At 41.9% G+C, this 24,337-nt stretch overlaps 1 protein-coding gene across 1 annotated transcript; it reads left to right on the forward strand.

The window, feature by feature from the left end:
- The first annotated feature begins 1,367 nt into the window (after positions 1 to 1,367).
- spag6 (sperm associated antigen 6) lies at positions 1,368 to 23,406 on the forward strand. The gene is made up of 11 exons (XM_061240364.1): positions 1,368 to 1,520; positions 2,128 to 2,223; positions 5,243 to 5,409; positions 8,863 to 9,046; positions 11,880 to 12,085; positions 13,880 to 14,053; positions 19,226 to 19,378; positions 21,446 to 21,637; positions 22,266 to 22,382; positions 22,499 to 22,644; positions 22,979 to 23,406. The coding sequence occupies exons 1-11, from the start codon at positions 1,496 to 1,498 to the stop codon at positions 23,040 to 23,042; spliced, it is 1,524 nt and encodes a 507-aa protein (XP_061096348.1). The 5' UTR covers positions 1,368 to 1,495; the 3' UTR covers positions 23,043 to 23,406.
- Positions 23,407 to 24,337: the final 931 nt, after the last annotated feature.

Genomic DNA, 24,337 nt, shown 5'->3' on the forward strand with positions numbered 1-24,337 from the left:
TCAGTCAAGTTTCTATATTTTTTAAATTTAAACCGTTGATGTATGGACTAGACTAATTGTTCTAATAGGCCTAGATGAACTAGCCCAACACAAAAGTAGGCTAGCTAAAATAATTTTACTTGCACTATAAGCGATTGGTGTAGGCTAGCTCACAGACGAGTGCTTTATCTTGTTTCATTCAAAAAGCTTGCTCACTCAATTTAAACGAAAATACGAGCTACGGAAAGGCACAACGAGTAGCCTACTGAAATGGCTAATTCCTTTAGTTGTATACAGTAGCAGAGGCCTATAGCCTAGCTTCCCATCGTATTTGCGCTAAACGTTTAGAAAAGGATGAGATTAAATGTATTAGCCTTTAACTGATAGCCTACTGGACCTGGCAACTAAAATCCTGGTTGGACCAACTACCAAAACCATACTCTCTTATTTCATCGAGCAACCTTTCACTTATGTTTTTTTTTTCTTTGTGTAGCCTATTTGTTTAGTTTTGTAATTGTAACATTACTACGTCACCACAGCTGTTTATATCAAGCCAAACATTTTACATTTAAACATTCGATTTGATTGTAAAAAAACCAAAAAAAAAACAAAAACAAAAAAAACACATACACAAAAAAAAACCCTTAGTAAAAAAAGAAGAATAGCTAGGCTATGTTTCTCCGTCAGTTGAATTGATTTACCACATTACTTTGTCATGTTAGACTATAAAACGATGCTGTTTACAGGGTTCACAATTACATTTACAGTAACGTGAGCCTAATGTTGTATGTGGCATAGTTCATATTTATTCTGGTACCGTGATAACATCAGAAGTTCTGATTAGCTATTTTTACAATGTTTCCCGCGTCCCCAAATATATGGCGTACATGTAACAGGCAGCATGGAGATGATTAGCTAGCCTACACAGAATTAGGTAACTATTTTGTCATACGTGATATAGAAATGTGTAAACCCAAGAAGACACATTAATACCAGCTACATATTTATTGCGTCGCAAGTGTCCTCGCGCACACGGAGCGCTAATTCTTATCTCATAATAAGCATACCAAAGATTCTACGAATGAGAACGTTTCGTCTCACTGAATTCGAGGCATCTCATCTATGTGCTTAGCCCAGAGGTTAAAATTCTACTGTCGACGTTGCAAACGTTTATGCTTGTAATAAGGACAACCTTAATTTCCGTGTCACTAGTATTCAATGCGAAGCTACCTTTATGTGGCTTTGGCTATTCATTTGCTAAGAGTTTCGTAAAAAAGACAGATCGATGCACTATTTCACTCTGGTTTCACTGTAGCCTACCCATGCAGGAAAAGAATGTTTCTTCATTCACTTCCGGTTTGTTGCCAGGACAACTGCTGCTCCGTACCCCAAACTATATGGTTGCTAGCTTGCCATTGAAAAAGACGCTGCGCTGTTTTAGACTTAGTTTTGGCGATTCACCTTATTTGCCATTTCTAAAATATATTGATTGGTAATTTCTGGGAAAAACTGAATTATGAGTCAGCGACAGGTTTTACAAGGTAAGGGCGTACGAAACACGAAAAACTAGCGTACATTAAACACATGTAAAGTAGGTCCCTTTGACAGAATAAAACATATTTTTTCGCATGGTTATTAGGCTAAATATTCGCGAGGATTACTATGTCTTGTCTTTAATGTTAGGTAAGTAGGCATAATCTATGTAGTGCCTGACGTTATTGTCCCTGCACATGATAGCCTATAATGTTTAACAAGAGGTAACGTTAGTAACGTCACGTTCTATAATTCAGGAGATAAATTGTATCTCTTGGTATCGATTTAACTTATTTTGTCCGATTATAGCCTATTGCGAGACAACTACCTAGATAGCATGTCTATACGATTATTTATTATTATTATTATTTTTTTTTATTAGAATGAATAATAATATTATTAGCAATAATCATTGTTTGAAACAGAGTGCAAAAGGGGGCTGACTCAAAATGACGGGACACATTCCAAAATCCCAAAATAAAACATAGCCTACCTGAATATACTTTTTGTTTTGCGTGTGTAAGAGTGTGTGCTTATTGTTTGATTAGGGCTTTCATGTAGGCCCTTATGTTGTATTTTAAATTACGTTCTCATGTAACCTTTTTTTATTTTTAGTTTTTGAACAGTACCAGAAGTCCAGAACACAATTTGTGCAGTCAATTGCTGAGCTTGCAACAAGACCACAAAACATCGAGACTTTGCAAAATGCAGGTGAGTGGAAAGTACAGCTTCACCAGCTCAATCCATCAATGAGCTATTTCAAGAAACTATGCTGCTGTAACACTGAACACACAACAGTTTCTTTGTGGTTTCTTAATAAATAAGGCACATTTATTTTTGCTGTTACTTGCATTCCTTCACAAAATCGAAGTAACTGAGAAGACCAAGGGGCAGGTCTCTCAGAAGAAGATTTCTCTATCTTTACCCTCTGCCTTTCAAAACGACTATTACACATTGTGCAAATAAAGATGCAAACAATTTACATTTTAGGCATGAATCAGGCATCTGGCTTCAGAAAGTATTCAGACCCTTTCACTTTTTGCACACTTTGTTTTTAAATTGATAAAATTGGCCAATTCTTGCCCATCAATTTACACTCAATAACCCAATGTTTGCAAATGTATTAAAAACCAAAAGCTGAAATCTCTGTCACAAGCCGTGACACCCCGGAGAGGATAGAGGAGCTGGACACAGGGATAGGGAAATGTGGATAGGGGAAGGGAGAGAGCGAGAGCGACTCCGAAACTAGACAAAAAACCTTTGCCCGTCACCTTAACAGGATCCAGGTAAAAATAATAAATGAATATAATAAAGGCAAAATAAATAAAACCAAGCTGTGGCTCTTGCTCTGTCACTTTCCAGCCCAGTCTCTCTCAAAGTGTGTACCTAGTTAACCAGTAGATATGGTCCTCTGATTGTCCCGCTTCCTTCCTGCAAACCACACCCTTGCCACACTCTCATTTTCATAAGTATTCAGACCCTTTGCTGTGGCACCCCAAATTCTGGTCAGGTGCATCCTGTTTGCTTTAATTATCCTTGAGATGTGTCTAGAACTTGATTGGAGTCCACTTGTTGTAAATTTAATTGATTGTACCTAGTTTAGAAAGGCACACACCTGTGTATATAATGTCCCACAATTCACACTACATGTCAGGACAAATGCCAAGCGATGAAGTCTAAGGAAATTGCTCTAGACCGCCGTGTTAAAGGCATAGATAAGGGCAAGGGTGTAAAACAATTTCTAAAGCATTGAGTGTTCCCAGGAGCACAGTGGCCTCAATAATTGTGAAATATAAGAAGTTTAGAACAACCAGAACTCTTCTTAGAGTTTGCCGTCTGGCTAAGCTGAGTAACCGGGCAAGAAGGGCCTTGGTCAGGGAGGTGACCAAGAACCCAACGGTCACTCAGCTTTTTATGTTCACTGCAGAGATGGGAGAATCTGCCAGAAGGACGGCCATCTCAGCCTCACTCCATCAATCAAGCCTTTATGATAGAGTGGCTAGACGGAAGCCACTCTTGAATAAAAGGCAAATGACAGCCCGCTTAGCGTTTGCCAAACGGCATTTAAATAACTCAGAGTATGAGGAAATGGTCTGATGAGACAAGAATGTAACTCTTTGGGCAGAATTCTATGGGCAAGCACTATGTCTGGTGAACACCAGGCACTGCTCATCACCTGGCTAATACAGAGAGGTCCTTGAAGAATCTGCTCTAGAGTGTACACCTTTCAGCATGACAATGACTCAAAGCATACAGCCAAGATAACGTTGGAGACAAGTTTGACTGTCTTTGAGTGGCCCAGCCAAAGCCCAGACTTAAATCCCAGAGAACATCTGTGGAGAGAAGATGGCAGTTCACAGACACTTCCCATCCAATCTGACAGCTTGAGGACCTGATAGGAAGAATGGCATATACTGCCAAAATCCAGATGTGCAAAGCTTGTAGAGACTTACCCAAGACTCAAAGCTGTAATTGCTGCCAAAGGGGCTTCTACAAAGTACTGCATTAAATTTTAGATTTTTAATACATTTGCAAAGATTTCAAATTGTTTTCACTTCAGCATTATGAGTTGTGTGTCCATTTATCATTTAAAATTAAATCTACAACACAGTATAGTGTGCAAATGTGAAGGGGTCCGAATACTTCCTGAAGCCAATGTATACTGCTAGATTTGCTTAAGCATTTAAGGTTAAGGGCCTTGTTCAAGAAAATAATTGTGCCCCACCTAGGATTAATAAATAAACAATAATTTGTAATTTTGCTGATGTGTTTATCCAAGGTGACTTACAGAGATTAGACTTAGCAGGGGACAATCCCCCCAGCTGTGCAGATCTTATTGTGGCTACACTGGGGCTTGAGCCACAACCTTCCAGGTCACAGTCATGTACTTTAGCCACTAGGCTGCAGGCCACCTCTACATACATGTTATCAGCTAAATTGCTACATTGCTGTCCCCAAACAAACATAGGATTAATATGTGGAATATATGTTTTTGGTTCCTTCTAATTAACCCTCAAACACAAGGGAAAGGTGGAGAACATGTAGCAGTCACTGCTACATACAGCAGAGTTCCCAGGATGTGGTATTAGGAGTGTAAATTCTGATTCTACCACGCAGTGGTGCATGCGTTTGTGATTAGCAGGATGTACCAATGGTGCTGGCAAAGTGCCACATTTTCATTTGCTGTGACACATTGGTTACAACAGGGAACATTTCTTCATTGTCATCAGTGTTTAATTAATGCTGCTTTCCTGCTTTATGCCCCATTTCACCCTGGCAGGAATTAAAGCATGAGCAGAATAAATTGCTGTTTTAATCAATGCTTTTGTTCAAAATGTGCTTGTTTGTTTGGCACAATACTGATAATGGCTAAATGGATAACAAAAGAATGACAATAATTTATGGATAACCATTTGTAGCTGACATATGCATACTGATTTTGTTTTTCAACATTTTATCACTTTAGGCTCTCTGTTTCATACATATATAATATATTTAATAAAAACAAATAAGAGGAATTAATTGTCGTTTTATAAAGCCTTATGTAAAGTAAACAGTTATCTCTTTTCTTCTTAACCTCAGGAATAAAAATAATTTGAAATTAGTTGGTCAGAACAATGTAGTTATCCAGGTACCAAATGACTTGACTGTATTTTCCTGTTGAATTTTCAGATGTTGTTCACATTTACTCCTGAACGGAAAGCCCTTTTTTCCCTCCTGTTTGACTTAGGTGTAATGTCCCTTTTGAGGCCTCTGCTGTTGGACGTGGTCCCAACTATTCAGCAGACAGCAGCCTTGGCTCTGGGGAGGCTTGCCAACTACAACGATGACCTAGCTGAAGCAGTTGTAAAGGGAGACATTCTTCCACAGCTTGTGTACTCCTTGGCGGAACAGAACGTAAGACCACACCCTTTGAAAGCGCCCATAATTTAGACAACATTTTTATTCCTTTTCCTTAGCTCCTCACAATTCATTACTTTTCGTGTGGCTGCAAATTATCAGCCAAACTTGTTTATTTAAAGGTAAAAGACATCATTGAAACACTTGACTTTAAATTACATTACATTACAGGCATTTAGCAGATGCTCATATCCAGAGCAACATACAACAAAGTGTTGTAAATGGATGTTTCAAGTTAAACCTGCTTCCACTACAATATACTTTGCATTCAGACATTCAGTGCATTCAGATAAAATGATAATGCAAATACTAAGAACTCTGAGTGGGGCAACAATTTCCCTCACTGTGCATGGCCATCTCAGCAATTCTGCTCAGTAAAGCATTTACTGGACATTTCTTTGGTGTGATTTCTGACATTGGCCTGTGAATGCTGCTAGCTCATGGACTGGCTGATAAATTGTTGGCCATGTATAACCAATCATTGCCCCGTGTTGCAATGAACAGTTCCCGAAGGTGTAATGTGAAAGAATGAAGCCCACACACCATTGTCCGTCTGTTGCAAAGGTGGAAAGTCCAGGGGTCCAGTCCAGTCCTGGCTGAAGAATTGTGCTAATTGGCAAATCCAGGTGACTGCCACAAAATACTTTACCTTCTGAACCTGGATTTTCCACCTCTACTCTGCTGCAGCCTTCAATGATGCCCTTGAGTGGTAAACACAATACTGGCAAAATCCAGGCTAGAGGGTATCTGTATTGGCCTACAGAGCAGCCTAGATCTTCTATAAAGTTGGTTGTGGTTTCACTTTTTCGGAGTTTGACCCACCTTGGATTGGTGCAACTCCTCCAGTTTAAATGAAAGTAAATATATATTATTTAAAACTTATACCAAAAATTAATATGTATTTTCCAAAATTACACCCCTATTTTCAGTACTTTGTACACCCTCCTATACAAGGAGAGGAGAATGAGTCATCTTCTACTGTGTTTTATAAGATTAGTGAATGTATTTGGGGGAATCTTGGGGTTTGTTTAAAAGATCCTTTTTTCTTTGAGGAATTATAGGAGTATAAAATAATCATTACTTCATTCTTCATTCTTCACTTCATTTCCTGTGCTGTTTATTAGTATCAAGGATGGCAAAATTTCAGACAGACGCTGCACTATGTTGCAGTATCTAAAAGCAGCAGTGATTTGTTCATTTGCCGATATTTTTTATTGTGGTGTTGCAATATCTATTATATTTCCAAACATTTCAGGAATTGAATTTCTGTTCCAGCATATATTATGAACAGTGGGTACAAATGAAAATACAGTATGTTTTAATGTTTTTAGCCAGTCCTGCTGAATTGGATGGTATATGAGGATGGAAGGATGAGAAGGTTGTAAATTAAAGAGGGCTTGCATGATTATATCAATTTTATTTTCCTCTAATCACTGTTATGCAGCTGAAGTAAGCTCCCTCACCCAAAGCAGTTGTTCATAAGCCTTTACTTTCTGTTCAAGAAAGCAACCACAAAAAACAGAAAGATTACACTTCTCTTACCGACAAAAAAGTCATTAATCTTCCGTAATCTCCCTGGACACCGGCTTGTCATTCATAAGCAGAAATGCCTGGCACTAGAAGAGACTGTGCAATGGCACTTTGTGAATGTATGTATATTCAGCCAGAATCCTCTGGGACAGAGTGGGTTTTGAGCGTAAAATTATCTTAGCTTCAATGAAAACCGTCACAACTAACAAGCTGTTGCTCTGTTGTTGTGATATATGGTGATCTGTGAATCTAGGGTTCATGTTTTCAACATTCATAATATTCATCAAAGGCACTCCATTGTCAATATTTAGTCTGCATTGTGTTATATTTCTTGCGGATGGCTTGCCTTCTGCAAAGTGTTATGAGCTTGGCTCTCTCTTCAAATTGTTCTTTGGATTGAAGATCTTTAAATTATTCTTGGGCTTCATACACCTTCTCTATATGTTTAAATACTGCTGTGACTCCAGTAGACTTGTAGGCACAGTCACAGACCATCTGGAGACTACGAGAGACTGCAGATCGAATGTTTTTGAGCCATTAGACGTACGCAAGCCTGGCACCGAATCCATGTGAAAGCAGGGTCTGCTTGGTTCCCTGTGCACTGGAAACCTCTTGAGGCCTACACCTGGACTCAGTGAAGCACGCAGAGAAATGCTGTGTTCACCCTCATTCACTGCTGCTGCTGGGATTCTGAGGCTGGCCCCTTGAATAGGAATGTTTTATACTCGTCTATGACTGAAACACTCCACATTCTTAAGAACACACTTCACACAAGTAGGATTTTTTTTTTTTTTCAGACGTTGGCGTTTGCCCGGTCTGGGGAATTTTTGGTCATGTGCGCAATTAGTTTGATCTGTCTGGGTTCATGTTCTTGTCTGCGGAACCTATTTGCGCTACATCTCAGCTCAATGAAATGTATGCCTCGGAGAGTTTTGTCTCTCCACAGAGAATGTTCTTACGAGTTTCTGTCAATCTAACTGTTGCTTTCCGAGAGAGCCTAACAAGCTTAATTTTCTTCACAGGTGCTAGTACTTCTTATTCAGTCCACTGCTCTGAAATGTGGGACACAATGGGGGAATACATTCAAAGATCAAATTCAGTTCAGGATTTTATTAGCCTTTTACATAACAATTCTATTTTTGTTGTTATGTAAGGAGACTCAACTGACTGCCTTGTTTATATGTATATATCTGCAATCTAAGGTTTCAAGTTTAATTACCGCAAAAGTTGAGTGTGTGATTCATTTTAAGGTGGCTACAGTCCGCAAACAATGTTCGCAAACTGTGTTCAGATTTTAGCCAAAAAGCAGCTGGACTATGCCCTTAACCTTGGAAGCCCTCTCCCACGCTTCTCTGTGTTAGACGGCCAGGTCAGGAGGGCTTGGAAGTGGAACGGCTGGAGTAAGTCAGGTTATAAAGTTACATATTACAGCCCATCTGGCTGCCTAAGCCCTTGACTCTGTGCCAGGGCAAGCTGGCTTACGTTCCTCTGTATCGTGAGGGAAAACTGAAAAACAGCTTTACTCCGCTTGAAACGGCTGAGATAGAGACAGTAACTTTGGCCCTCTTGTGGTTTACTTGACGTGGGAAACGTTGGAAACGGTTCGCTCTTAAGAGAGTTACGTTCATTTGACGTGTGATGTAATATTTTTGTTCCTTCATGCCAATTCTTTGAACCGAGATGTCATATTGTCCTCCTCCGGCGGGAGTTATTCAAGGATTATTTTGCGATTCTCTCGCCGCTAATCTTTGAAGTGTGATGTCATGTTGTCTAATGGGAAATCTGCAAATTCAGTTTGAAAGCTATTGGTAAGTCCAAAGAGATGATGAAGCTCTCCCTCTGTGTGTGTGTGTATGTAAACATCTGTATCCCCATTCGTCTCTGTGTGTGTGTATGTAAACATTGGTCTCTGCTGCACAGCGGTTCTATAAGAAGGCAGCGGCGTTTGTGCTGAGGGCTGTGGCCAAACACTCCCCGGAGCTGGCCCAGGCTGTGGTGGACTGTGGCGCGCTGGACGCTTTGGTCATCTCTCTGGAGGAGTTCGACCCAGGGGTCAAGGAGGCTGCAGCCTGGGCGCTGGGCTATATCGCCCGCCATAACGGAGGTCAGACCGCAGACACGCGTGCACATGCCACTGCGCCATTTCTCCCTTCAAATAAATGTTTGTGAGGATTGGTTTTTAGTTCCACTGCAGAATTTCATTATACATCTGGGCAGAACTGTTTAGCAATACATACTATATATTTTTTCAGTCCTTTTATTCTTTTACATTTCCATAGCACACAAACTAAGGTTAGCGTGCACTATCACACTGCAATGTGTGCACCCCCATGCATAAATGTCTTCTCTTTATAAGGAAGTATGTAAGTATACTTACACAGCTAGTGCAGAATTATTTATTGACTATATATATCACACACCATGCAGCACGTACAACACCAACAGTTACAGAACAGCCAGAAAGACTTTAAATAAATGCTGTTAAAGTAGGCTTTTTACACCAAGAAATATAGTCTCCAGCAGTCCAATCAGCAGTCAACCTACATCACAATACTAATCCAGAGCCTAACCTATAAAGCTTTTAGAAGCAACATCAGAATTAATTAGTGTGGGAAGAGAAACTCACAAGAGCTCACCACTGGACTCAATACTATTTGGCAGCCATTTTGAAAAATGGCCACCATGGGCCTCAGGTGCCAAATTTGATGGCTCCATATCTGAATCTTTTTCTTTCACAGAGAGCTGACTGTGAATGTAATATAACTAGAATATTATTTTTGTCTAATATGCTATATTTTGGCAGCACGGATGGTGCAGTGAGTAGCACTGCCGCCTCACAGCAAGGAGGTCCTGGGTTCGAATCCCTGTCGGCTGGGGCCTCTCTGTGTGAAGTTTGCATGTTCTCCCCGTGTTTGCGTGGGTTTCCTCCGGGTACTCAGGTTTCCTCCCACAGTCCAAAGACATGCAGGTTAGGCTGATTGGAGAATCTAAATTGCCCGTAAGTATGAGTGTGTGAGTGAATGGTGTGTGTGCCCTGCGACGGACTGGCGACCTGTCCAGGGTGTATTCCTGCCTTTTGCCCAATGTATGCTGGGATAGGCTCCAGCCCCCCTGCGACCCTGTTCAGGATAAGCGGGTTAGGATAATGAATGAATTAATGAATACTATATCTTTTGTGCAGATGCAGGAAACCAAAAGTGCGAACCCAAGACCATATATTAGCAATGCTAAATTAATGCTAATGCTGAACAGAAATAAGTGAATTAGTTCCATAGTATATTTAAGTGGAATTGACACGAGAAGCCTTTGTTTCAGTATGGCTGTAGTAATTGTATAAAATGTCAGTCAGAGAATCACTGAGAAACATGATGAAATACATTGAACCTTTTTTTTCTTTTGAGTACAGTTATCAAAGTCCAGGGCATAGGAAAGCCTTGGTATCGTATTTCCAGTGAAAAGATTTAGCCTAATTTTATATGACTGCATTCAGACTCGTGTCAGGGACATTCTATCCGCGCCTTTCCTTTTCTGTCTGCTTTTTCACTTTTCATTAGAATTCTTTTCGTGTTGCTCTCTCCCAGCTGGTGACACGCGACAGCAGCGGCACCGAAAATTGGGCCTCGCTGAACCGCCCCCGCCCCCCTCCTCCAGTCTCCTTCATTGTAGAAATCTCATTATACATCCTAATGAGAGGAAATCAGTCAGATGGGCCAGGGACTGTCATTATTAGCGCCAGCGCTCTGTCCTCAGAGGGCCCTGAGGCAGCCCCTGGACTGAACGCGCTGTGAAATCGCAGCGACGCACGCACACAGCGTACACAGTTCATATGCAGAGGAACATGCAAGCACGAGCACGCCAAACACGGAGAACATACACACGCTCACGCCACAAACATGGGCACCCTCCCACGTACGCGCACACACACAGCATATTCAGTTTATATGCAGAGGAACACGCCAAACACGCAGAACACACACACGCTCACACTGTGAATATGGGTATCCTCCCTCACACTACAGTACAGAGGAACACGCATGCACAAACACACGCAAATATGCAGAACACACACACGCTCACACACCTCACATACGCGCACGCACACAGCGTATACAGTGTAGATGCAGAGTAACACACGAACACGAACACACACAGAACACACACACCGTCGTGCTGTTGGTCTCTAACGGGCCCCAGCCACTGACCTGTGTCCCTCCCCAGCATCTGACTGATCCCCTGCCCGGCCGTGCATCTGATTTAAAATGCAGATGTAGGCACCCACCCCCTTGCCCCCTACCCCCCTCCCCAACCCCTCTACCCTCTCACACTCTGCTTTCCCCCCCATCCTTTCAATCGCTCCAACTTCTGTTCTGCTTAATCTTAACAGTTGTAAATGTTATTATACTTCAGGCCAAAGGATTTATTTTCAAGTCTACCTCAGATCAGGATTTACAAATGGAGCATTTGAACTAAATTCTAAAACATTACAGCAGAGTAGAAAACTTGGTATCTTAGGGAAATGATGGGGAATATATATATATATATATAGTTTGTATGGTTCAAGGTTGGAAAAGTCTGACTGGGTAGGCAAAAAAGACAAAGGGAAGAAAGAATGAAAAGGAGGAGAAAAGGAAAAGGAAAACCTGTAGAATGAATGAATTGCATTAAAAAAAGTAGTAAAACTGTAAATATTGTTGGAATTTGATGAAACTATTATTGGTAATGATAAGATTATTGTCATTTTGATGTTATTCTTATTTTCCCAACCAAATACTGCTTAATGTATGTCGAATGTTTGTAGAAATCAGTATTTATGTAAAAAGTTGGGGTGGCGGAGGCACTCCTGGCCTGCTCCTCCGTGTGTCAGGCTGAGGGATGGGTCCTCCCGGGGGGGTTGGGGTGTACTTCCCGGGCTAAGCCGGGGCCCCCTCGCTCCACAGACCTGTCCCAGGCGGTGGTGGACGCGGGGGCCGTGCCTCTCCTGGTGCTGTGCGTCCAGGAGCCCGAGGTGGCCCTGAAGAGGATCGCGGCCTCCAGCCTGAGCGACATCGCCAAGCACTCCCCCGAGCTGGCCCAGACCGTGGTGGACGCTGGAGCCATCGCCCACCTGGCCCAGATGATCCTCAACCCGGACGCCAAGCTGAAAGTAAGGGGGCCGGAGCCGGCGTGAGCCCACGGTCTGCGTGGGGTCCTTGCACATTACATTACAGTACATTAACGGCCAGAGCGACGTACAACAAAGTGCATACCTATAACCAGGGATAAGTGCGCTGAAAGACCCTAGAGGAAAGTATAATTAATAAAGTATAACTGCTACCCGTACAACAAAGATAAGGACTAGGGCCCATTTGATCATCGGAATTATTAATTTATTTATTTTAATAATAATAACGCAACATGCAAATGTATGAATAAACTGCTTACCTAGCCAAACAAAACTAGCAAAGGTATTGTCCTCTGTTCTATCTAAAGCATATTTCTGTCGCCTAGTGACATATCGTGACGTGTCACATTTTGATTCCTGTGGACTAGTAATCAGGCACTGAAAGTACAGCCATGCGAAAAACTGCTGCTTGTGTCGAAAGTGCTGCAAGGGTGTCACGGTAACCTAAAGTATTAATATCATGTTCTGTTATGGGGAAATGGTTTTCTATACATAGTGGATACACCGCTATGACCTGAGACGAGCAAACAGACAAAGCAATATTTTCATGTATTATTTTCTTTTAGGCGAGTTCTGAATGTGTGCTTTAGAGGTTCTACAGCAATCGAAATGTGACAGGATATGTCACTACGCAACAGAGATATGCAAGGACCTCGAGCAGATTGTTAATGTGAACAGATCATTGACTGAACAGCAGAACATAAGCCCACACCCATCAGCGCTCTCTTCCTGGTTTCAGTATCTAAAACGCCCGCAAATGTTCACAAAGAGCTAACGGCTCGGAAATACAGCAGTTAACCCCTACAATATGCATACTTCTACCAAAATTGCAGTTGCAGTTTTACTTGAATCAGTATGGAACACAAATCGAAAGCTCCAGGATGATATGAAAAGCTCAAAAACACGAAAATATGCCAGGGGGCCTTCAGTATCACCATTAACCAACCCAAAGACCACCATGAAAAAAATGTATATGGTTGGGCACAGATATTGCTCAGTAATTCTTCAGTATTTTTTGAGAGAGATTGTGTACTCAGATTCACAGCCCCTTATGCAAATAGAACATTTATAAAAGCAGCTGTATAAACAACCATACTATCTCACTCACAAAATATTCTATTATTATCAAAAGGTGAAGGTCCAACCTAGAGCCCTCAGGTCAATACGGGTCAATGACGCTGGGTAACTATTTCACTCAGGCTGGATAACAGATTTTTTGTAGTAAAAATACATAAATTAAATTGATTGAGTTGAGAACACAACAACAGTGTGGTTTAATGTGCTAGAAAGCATTTTAAGACATTTTCCAGGTCACTTCACATCATTTTCTCAGCACAAGTTTTGTGTAAGAGACTTGAACACATTTACCTGTAATGTCTACAGCAAGTGCAATTTCTATAAAATAAGTAGTAGCAAAACCACTACATACTTTATAATTGTGATCTCACCTTGTATATTTTCTGGTAATTGGGTGGTAATGAAAGCAGAAAAAAAAAAAAATCTGTTATCCCGTATATTTCTGACTGTCATCATGTGATTCTAAATTAAAATAGATAAATTACATTTGCTGAAAATAATATGAAAAAAAAAAAAATTTGCATTTGTAAACTATTTTATGACTGGAATCCCTTATTTGTCACTGACCCATATGCAGATAAGCTGCTGCAATATAGAATAAGCGCTTGCACCGCCAAACAGCCAAGCAGCAAGGTGGCGATGTAGAGTCTCGTCTTGCGGCGTACCGAAGGCTGTCCCTGTCCCTTCCCGAACCCGCAGCGGCACGTGTTCTCGGCCCTCAGCCAGATCGCCAAGCACTCGGTGGACCTGGCGGAGATGGTGGTGGAGGCGGAGATCTTTCCCGCGGTGCTGGGCTGTCTGAAGGACCCGGACGAGTACGTGAAGAAGAACGTGGCCACGCTGATGCGCGAAATCACCAAGCACACGCCCGAGGTGAGTCGCCTGTCGCCGTGCCGACCGCGGCTCAGCCGAAGGAAGGGTCACGTGGGAGCTAGGAAAAACTTGTAGCCCTGTGATTGACAGGTCCAGTGTCACGCCTCCTCATTTTTCAGTAACTTCTCACTGAGAACAGAGGAGCCTATTGGCAATCCCCCTCTAATTAACCAGACCACCCGTGGTGACGTTCTTGATTTAGGTCAGGGAAAACCGGCGGTAGAATAACACCATCTCCTGGAGGAGGCGTCTGTTGCAATGTTTTGGCCACATTTTTCTTCAACAATTTACGATTTTGTCTTTTATGAATGAAGTTTTTTCTCATCTGCACGTCACAAGTTCTCAACTTCCAGGTTTTAATACTAATGCAGCCCATTTTCTGTGCTGTCAGCTCCTTTTTGTTTTTTGTCATACCCAGGTAATAGAAGTGACGGTTCTTCATAAATGTGTGTTTATAGGGCGGTGAAGACAGGAGGGTTGAGTTCCCTTGTTCGAGTTCTGTGTTTAAAGTGTACACATGACCTGTCCTAAAACTGTATCTTTGTCACTGAAGCGCCTAGCGACTCTACAGTGCTGTCACTGAGCGTCCTGCTGCTCATACCAACAGGGAGCCACTCTCCATCCCCCTGGTGAAAAACAAAAGCCCTCTGAAAAAAGTACACCATACAGTGGTTGTTTATTTGACCGACTTTTGACAAATTTCAATTATTGCTTTTTTCAGTTCTTGCCCGGAGTAGACATTCAACATGTTCACTAGATTCAGTTGTAGAAAATAAAGATAGGACTGACTTGATCAGCAGTTGACTGGTTTCTCAAGGAGGATGTCTTTTTTATTTGTGATGATTATTTAATACATTTCAGATTTATTTTGGTTATGCGTTTTTCCTCTGGAGAAATGGATAATAAACAACCTGGATAATGATCGAATAATCACAAAAAAAATTATGTTACTATGTTAATTCTATGCATATAATTGGGTATAAATTAGTCTTGTTCTGCACAAACTGCATATATGCTACAGGGCTATAGCATGTTGTCAGAGATCTGTACTGATAGACTGGGGCGACATGGCTCAGGCAGTAAGAGCAGTCGGAGGGTTGCCGGTTCGATCCCCTGCCTGGGCTGTGTCGATGTGTCCCTGAGCAAGACACCTAACCCCCAAATGCTCCTGACGAGCTGGTTGGTGCTTTGCATGGCAGCCAATCGCCGTTGGTGTGCGAGTGTGTGAGTGTGTGTATGAATGGGTGAATTAGAAGCATCAATTGTACAGCGCTTTGGATAAAGGCGCTATATACAGTGGGAGCAATAATTATTTGATCCCTTGCTGATTTTGTAGGTTTGCCCACTTACAAAGAATGGAACTGTGTAGAATTTTAATCACAGGTACATTTTAACATTGAGAGACAGAATATCACAAAATAATCCACAATAACAACATCATATCAATTTAATAAATTTAATGTCATATTTTCACATGAAATAAGTATTTGATCCATAGAACAATAGGACTTAATACTTGGTGGAGAAACCTTAGTTGCACAGCAGTCAGACGTTTGTTGTAGTTTTTCACCAGGTTTGCACAGATCTTGGGAGGGATTTTGGTCCACTCCTTTTTGCAGATCCTCTCCAAATCCTTAAGGTTCCGAGGCTGTCGCTTGGCAACTCGAAGCTTCAGCTCCCTCCACAGATTTTCGATGGGATTTAGGTCTGGAGACTGGCTAGGCCACTCCAGGACCTTAATATGCTTCTTTTTGAGCCATTCCTTTGTTGCCTTGGCCGTATGTTTTGGGTCATTGTCATGTTGGAAGACCCATCCACGACCCATTTTCAGTGCTTTCACTGAGGGAAGGAAGTTGTCGCCCAAAATTTCCTGGTACATGGCCCCATTCATCCTCCCCTCGATACGGTGAAGTCGTCCTGTCCCCTTAGCTGAGAAACACCCCCAAAGCATAAGGTTTCCACCTCCATGCTTCACAGTGGGGATGGTGTTCTTGGGGTTGCACTCAGCATTTCTCTTCCTCCAAAAATGGCGAGTCGAGTTGATGCCAGATAACTCTATTTTGGTCTCATCTGACCACATCACCTTCTCCCAAGCTTCATCTGGATCATCCAGGTGTTCTTTGGCAAACTTCAGACGGGCCTGTACATGTGCCTTCTTCAGCAGAGGAACCTTGCGCGCGCAGCAGGATTTTAATCCTTCACGGTGTTACTGATGGTTCTCTTTGTGACTGTGGTCCCAACTGCCATCAGATCATTAACAAGCTCCTCCTGTGTAGTACTGGGCTGATCCCTGACCTTTCTCATGACCATTGATATCCCACGAGGCGAGATCTTGCGTGGAGCCCCAGACCGAGGGAGATTGGCGGTGACTTTGTGTTTCTTCCATTTTCTAATAATTGCTCCAACAGTTGTTAACTTCTCACCAAGCTGCTTGCTTATTTTCTTGTAGCCCATCCCAGCCTTGTGCAGGTCTACAATTTTGTCCCTGATGTCCTTAGACAGCTCCTTTGTCTTGCCCATGGTGGAAACGTTGGAATCTGATTGATTGTGTGGGCAGGTGTCTTTTATACAGCTACATAATGATGTAACGAGTTGACACAGGTGTTTTGGGTAATGAGTTTAGATTAGGAGTGCTTCTTCATGGAAAACTAACTGGTCTGTGGGAGCCAGAATTATTGCCGATTGGTAGGGGATCAAATACTTATTTCATTCCACAATACGATAATAAATTTATAAAATTCATATGATGTTGTTATTTATACTTGTTGGAGAGCAGGCTGATGTTAGCGTTAGAGCTGATCAAATTAATTTCCATCTTTTGAGGCTTTCAGCAAATGCATACATTTGACTTAAAACATTGTTTTTTTGTGATTCATTTCCTCAGTTTTTACACTGGGAGGTTCAATTAATAGTTGATTGGTCATTGTAAATATGTATTGAAAATAAAACCCTTGGCTGAGAACTCACATCAAATAGTATATGTGGCCCCCTAGCTAACTTAAGTAAAGAAAATTCCATCCTCCCCATTTCCTATACACTGATCCCATCTACTGGCAAGAAGTAGTATTTTGCTGTTCATTGACGATAAATGTGTGGTTCTCAACCTTCTACAGTCTATGTTCTCAACCAAAAATGTTATTTTCATAACTGTAATATGCATAACAATGCATGATTTAACCATGCTCACTACATGCATTTGGCTAAAGCTAGAAAGGTCTAACATTAGGCTAAGTCAGATCATGAGCATATAACAGAATGTGGTAGCTTAGGGTGTTAGCATGTAAACTGACAGTCTGAATAGAGTATGTAACGTTAGAGCTAAGTTAAACACTATACATTTCGCTAAGTCAGAAATAAGAATTTAACCTTAAATTAAGGTGTTCTAGACAATAATTGTGCTTATGTGGAATTTTAATGTGATAAACTTACTGTTTTTGTGGCTTTTAAGCGCTCATTTCACCAGCATTCCATCAATGTTAAATGCTGGACCCCGACGGCACCGAAAAACAGACAGATTTCACTGAATATTCTATTGTTTACATTTATCTGGTTTGAAAATGGCGACGTAACAATGGCTCTTACCAGTTGACTTTACACCTCATATATGGCAGTTTCAGAATTCAGATAGATGGCTTGATCAATATTTTCGCTGGACACTCGGTATGTCCAATGTCCCTGGTGATTTATGAATAGTTTAAATGGATTTTCATAATAAACATGTCAGGCTCCAATCATGTTAACGCTTTTGACGTGCGTCAAAGTTTATTCAGACATAGTGCTTGGAGTTCTGCCCAAACAGTGAATTTTTTGTCTCATCAGACCAGATAATTATTTTCCTCATTTTCGGAGTCCTTAAAATTTTGCTTGGCAAAATCCAAACTCAAGACTGGCTTCTGTCTAGCCTACCATAAACGTTTGATTGAACTGGCAGGTTGTCCCATCTCTGCAGAGGACTTAAGAAGCTCTGTTAGAGTGACCGTTGGGTTCTTGGTCACCTCCCTGACCAAGGCCCTTCTAGCCTGGTTACTCAGTTTGGCCGGAAGGAGGCCCAATCTAGGAAGAATCCTGGTGGGTCCAAACTTCTTCCATTTCGCAATTATTGAAGCCATTGTGCTCTGGGAACACTCAATGCTTTGAAAATGGTTTTAAACCCTTGCCCTTATCTATGCCTCACCACAATTTTATCGTGGAGGTCTCCAGAAAGTTCATTGAACTTCATGGCTTGAGTTTTGTCCTGACATGCAGTGTGAATTGTGGGACCATATTTACACAGGTGTGTGCCTTTGTAAAGCAAACCGGATGCACCTGACCTGACTAAGAAATAGATATATTTTCATCACGTGAGCTCCATAAGTCTTGGGACAAAGACATATGTTTTCTTGATTTGGCTCTTTACTCCACAATAGATATGTATTTGTCTTCAAACAGTTCACAAGTGGTTAACCCCTTAATCAGGTTTCTCTTTTTGCATTCATTTTTTAAGGGTGCAATTTTCAATCACTATGGTGATCAGAAATAATTTAACAAACCTGACTAATCAAAAACACCTATGAAGCCATTTGTCCCAAATATTATGGGGCCCTGAAATGGGGGTATGATGAGTAAAAAGTGCTATAATTTCTACATGGTGAAACCAAAATGTATAAAAATGCATCTTTAATAAATACTAAAAATCTGCACTTGAATCACGTGAATTGTTTTTCTACAAATATGAAATTGTGCAGAACAGAGCCAAGAAAGAAGAAACAATTTGTCTTTGTCCCACAGCTATGGAGCTCACCATATATGTTGTGTCCTTTGATGGATCTTAGTAATTTTCCACTTTGTTGCTGCCATCATTCTGTAGTCCCCCAAATTTTGTCCCCCCCATTATTGTTGTTGTTGAATAATATCAATAATAATAATAAGCTCAGTATAAAATCAAACTTAACTATATGATTACAATGGCACTAAAATATAGTTATATATAGATATTGTTGTATTGTATTAGCTATTGTATTGTACTCAGGGTATTCTAGCTGCCAATCGTGGTATGCTATTTCCTAAGTTGATGTATTCTTCAAGGGTTCCAATTGTATCTGTATGGTCACGCTTGGACTCGGAACCGTACTGTCCTCTAGGGTCCTCTTCACACCTGTCCCTGCGTTCATCTGTGTGTTGTGTCCCGCACAGCTGTCCCAGCTGATCGTGAATGCGGGTGGCGTCGCTGCCGTGATAGACTACGTCGGGGACTGCCGGGGCCACGTGCGGCTGCCAGGGATCATGATGCTGGGATACGTGGCGGCGCACTCCGAAAACCTGGCCATGGCCGTCATCGTGTCCAAGGTCCGCCAGGCCTAACGTTTGCCTCCCTTTCCCTCTTCCAACACCTGACCACACACACACACACTCACATCTGTGGTCTGTGTATTGGCACGTGTTTGAGAACAGTAATTCTGTCAAACCGATGTGGACTGTTCTGTAGGAACCAGTCAGAGATAAACTTTCTGTCATGCCATTAACCGTGTTTCAGTGCAGTGGATGGAACTTTCTCATAAGAAAGGGTACTTGAAGGGGGGAAGGTAGTTTAAGTCAGGGCTGTGTTTCAAGTCTGAAGTTTATTTTGTTGGATAATGTTGGGCTGGACATCTGTACTACGTCTGAGGTGCCTGGCAGAGTTCAATCTTAAAGGGATACTTCATTTTCTAGCAGTAGAAGATGCTTTGGATTTTCTAAGTATTTATTTCTCGCATTAGAATCCCCCCCAAAATGCCCATATACCTTCCACTGTAAAACCAGCATGTCAGCAGACATTTCTGTAAATAGGTAAAATATCTTTCATTGTCCACAAAAACTGCCTGGGTCAATTTAAAGCACACATTAAACTGAAATAATTATCTTTTACTACAAATCCTCCTTTCAAGGATTCAGGCCAGATTCAGGTGAATTGCAGCATGCTTAGCTGGAGTGTAAACCTCAGTTTTAAACCCATAAACCACAGAACAGCATTACAATTGGAACAGCTATCCAAATATGTAAAATTAGGATTTGGATTAGCTGTTCCAGTGGTAATGCAGTTCTGTGGTTTAGGGGTTTAAACTCCAGCTAAGTACACTGAAATTGGCTCAATGAGCCTTCACAAGTGTAGATAATCTGAATATGTGGAATATTTTCACTCTGTAATCAAGCAAGTATGAGTTTAGGAACCATGATTGACCTGCAGTATAGGACATTACAGTAAATAAATGGGGCTTGGAACTCTTAGTTTGTAAGTTGTAGATTCAGTAACCAGATGGGGCACAAATGTTGTACCCTTGCTTCGATTCAATAAATATCCAGTTGTATAAATGGATTGTATGCAAAAATAAATTCTGGATATGAGCACCTGTAAAATGTCAAGAATGCATTTCTAATTTGATGGGGGGTATTTCCATGAATGCAAAGTATAATTTATGTGTATGTGTCAGTTGCTCTCATAATCCATCAATCCATCAATTTTGAAAGCGTCACATCACTGCTCCAAAGCAGGTACGGGCTGGGGAAAAAAATGAGGAATTCACCAGCCATAAATACATTGGCAAAACAAGTATTGTAAGAAGTATTATGCCTCCAGTTTGAAAGATTTCCACTGGCATTTTAGAGGAGAAGAATCTAGAAGCCTCTTGCAGTAGACATCTGTTACCACTCTTTCATGTGTCAACAATGGTGATTATGGCATACGACCTTTTTGCACCACTGCTTTTGAGGTTTTGGAGCCTGGGTTTGGCCCCCTGAAAAAAAAGATTTACTCCTGCAATCAAAATTGCAATATGTGGTTAGCATTCCTTTCATCAGTCTCCAATCAGCATTAGTCACACTAATAGATTTATGAGGCTTTAGGGATGCAGTCTGTTCAGATTAAATTAAAAACCCACTTTCTCTGTCTTCTTCATAATTTGTTCCTCTGTTATTTCCCCTGTGTCCTCCTTGCCTTTTTTTCCTTACCTCCGACTTCTGTCATTGGCGTTTTCCTGCTGTTTATTACACCATGTCAAACCCTAACTTTCCACTCTTCCTGTACTCCTTCTTTACGGTTATGTCCTCATTTTTGCACCCCCCTTCCAACTACCCCCTCTCAATTTCTTCCCTCCTTCCCGCCCTGTCGCATTCATTTTCTCCCCAATGCTATCGTCTTTCTCCCTGTCATCTCTCCCTCTCTCCCTGTCATCTCTCTCTCGCTCCCTCTCTCCCTGCTATCTCTCTACCTCTGTCTCTCTCCTCTCTCTCCCTCCCACTCACTCACTCCCTCTGTCATCTTTATTTACCTCTGTCTCTCTCTCTCCATTCCCTGTCATTGCTCTCCCTCTTTCTCCCTCTGTCATCTCTCTCTCCCTCTCTCTCCCTCCCTCTCCCTCTCTCTCTCTCCTCCCCTAGGGTGTGCCCCAGTTGGCGATCTGCCTGTCGGAGGAGCAGGAGGAGCACATTAAGTCTGCGACTGCCTGGGCGTTCGGGCAGATCGGGAGGCACACGCCGGAGCACGCTCGTGTCATCGCCGTGGCTAACGTCCTGCCCAAGCTGCTGATGCTCTACATGGACACAGAGAGCTCAGAGGACCTGCAGGTCAAGGTAAGGCCTACAGGACACAGAGAGCTCAGAGGACCTGCAGGTCAAGGTGAGGCCTACAGGACACAGAGAGCTCAGAGGACCTGCAGGTCAAGATGAGGCCTACAGGACACAGAGAGCTGAGAGGACCTGCAGGTGAAGGTGAGGCCTACAGGGTCCCGGTAACGGACCACAGGTCACTGCCAGCAACAGGCGGACCGCTCAGCTGGTGTACCATCTTTCATGCAATTTCCTGGCATTTCATCTTTTATTTATTTGCCAGAAGCTGTTATCTGTAAAAAAAACATTTCATTGAATGCAGAAAGCCATTAATGTGGTGTAAAGGCTAATTTGTAGTCCAGCAACAGAGTTTTGTTGCGACTGGCGACATGCAATGGATGTCGTTAGTTGCAGGCAACGTTTGGTTTATACTCTGGGTGACTCTAGAGCGTTTATATAGGACAACAAGCACAGCCAGGTGACAACAGAACTTCCACAAACATTCTGCGATGTCAGTCAAGCCACACTGTCGCTGGTTTATAAACTGGCCTTTACCTGGATGATGTTCAGATTTAAAGCTTATAAAACCGATCTGGACGGTGAGTGCACTAAGGAAGTGCATAACACATCATTGTCTCTCTCTCTCTCTCAGGCTAAGAAGGCACTGAAGAGCATACTACAGAAGTGCACTTACCTGCCTGCGTTGGAACCGCTGCTGCACGAAGCCCCCAGTAACATCCTCAAGCACGTGGTCTGTCAGTTCAGCAAGGTCAGTGCCACGGCAGCCCGGGCCTTTTAGCGCCCTTTCCCCCGGTGGTTTCAGCCGCCGAGGTCCTCTTCCCGCACCGAGTCACCTCTCTCGCTCTCCCTCCCCGATCTCCGCAGGTCCTTCCCCATGACAGCAAAGCCCGCCGTCTGTTCGTCACCAGCGGGGGGCTGAAGAAAGTGCAGGAGATCAAGGCCGAGCCCGGGACCGCACTCCGCGAGTACATCAGCGCCATCAACAACTGCTACCCCGAGGAGATAGTCAGGTGGAGAGCCTTTTGTTTTTTAACATGCTACACTGCATTATTGATTCGCTTCACCGACATCCTCAGAAAGAGCATCTCACAACTTACATTCCCCCCCCCAATGTACACTTTACCGGCATTCTGGGGTGTTAGGCCTCCAGCACCATACCCCCCTCCTACCATTTGCTTGGGATACACAGTGGCCATTTCAAGTAGCTCATACAGAAAATGGCCGTGCTCTTTCTTTCATTACGTTCTACCATTTGCTGTTTTTTACCCCTCGGTTTAACTGAATATGTTCCTATTGTGTGTGGTCACATTACAATTGAATCAAGCCTGATCTTTCTCCTTTCAGATACTATTCCCCAGGTTACTCAGAGACGCTGCTGGACAGAGTGGATAAATATCAGCCAGTTTAAAGTTGTTTTTTTGTTAAATAGTGGATGTTTTAACTAATCTCAACACATCTTGTGACTGCATTTGTAACTGGTTGCACCATAAGCCACAAATTCGTCAACTGAAATGATGCATTGTCTTGTTCGTATCGATGTGCAAGCAATATTTCATTATCGACTAGTGATGAAGTTATCTGCTCGATGTTTGTCCAGAATAATTTTTTGTGATAAACTTTAGTGAGGCTTTTATAATTATAGCCAACATTTTATGTAGTTTTCAGATTAAAAAAACAAAAAAACAAAACAAACAAATAAATAAACAAACAGGATGAGATTCTTCATGTTCTGACGGTAAATTCAACAGACTTCATTGATGTTTTCCTGGCATTGAGAGTGTAAGACATTGTGGAAGGGTATTTTAGTTGTATTTGAAAAATAAATATATAATCTATTCAAATCGTTTTTTGAAAAATATTAGACCAAGTAGAATAGAATATCATAAAAATACCCACAGTGCATTAGCCATCATTTTTCTTCTTGATTAGTAACACTTGTTGCCTAATGCATGGGTGATGCTTACCGCCTGTTTTCTTTTTCTTTTTTCATTTAATACACATGTGGGCCTACATATATATTAGATTTTATATACTGGAGAACTGAAAGAATCTCCACAAGTTATGCATCATCGGAGTGACACAGAATGTAGCCAAGCGCTTTGGTGCTTGTCAGGACTACTTGCGTCAACGTCTAGCCTAGCCAACTGAAGAAACCCGACACTCAATAGCGTTATTCGATTTCCTATTTCCATGTGCGAACAAAGAACTATTGTTCCTACTTTAAAGTACGAGAAGAAGATGAATGACGATTTTAAAACCAAGTTTGATGTCCTGTGCAATTTAGGCTATGGATGACACCAAACCGCACAGAAGGACGGAAGGTGACGAAATCTCTCGAAATCACCGCGACACATTTTTCTGCAAGTGTGGCGCACTATTTCAACAGCCTAATTAGATTAGTCGTCAATTAACAGGAAAAAATATTTGTAGTTGCCACCGCCTATCGCATAGGTATGCTTTGGACGTGAAGTAAGTCGGTATGGACGCGGGAACAGTTTTACATAAGGACACAAGACATGGCTGTTCAAATGGTTAATTATGTCGTTCGTTTCATATCCTACTGCGGTGAAAAGAAAATAGCTTTTCGCTTCAAAATGCTGCGAGGTTTATAGCTTAGCCTTGGGTCGGAAAGGGTAGGTGAAAAGGGACACGAATTCGTGAATTTACAATTCTTTAGGGAGATTTTTCGGAACGCGTTATTTT

Source organism: Conger conger, chromosome 4 (assembly GCF_963514075.1).
Source record: "Conger conger chromosome 4, fConCon1.1, whole genome shotgun sequence".
Taxonomy (NCBI): domain Eukaryota; kingdom Metazoa; phylum Chordata; class Actinopteri; order Anguilliformes; family Congridae; genus Conger; species Conger conger.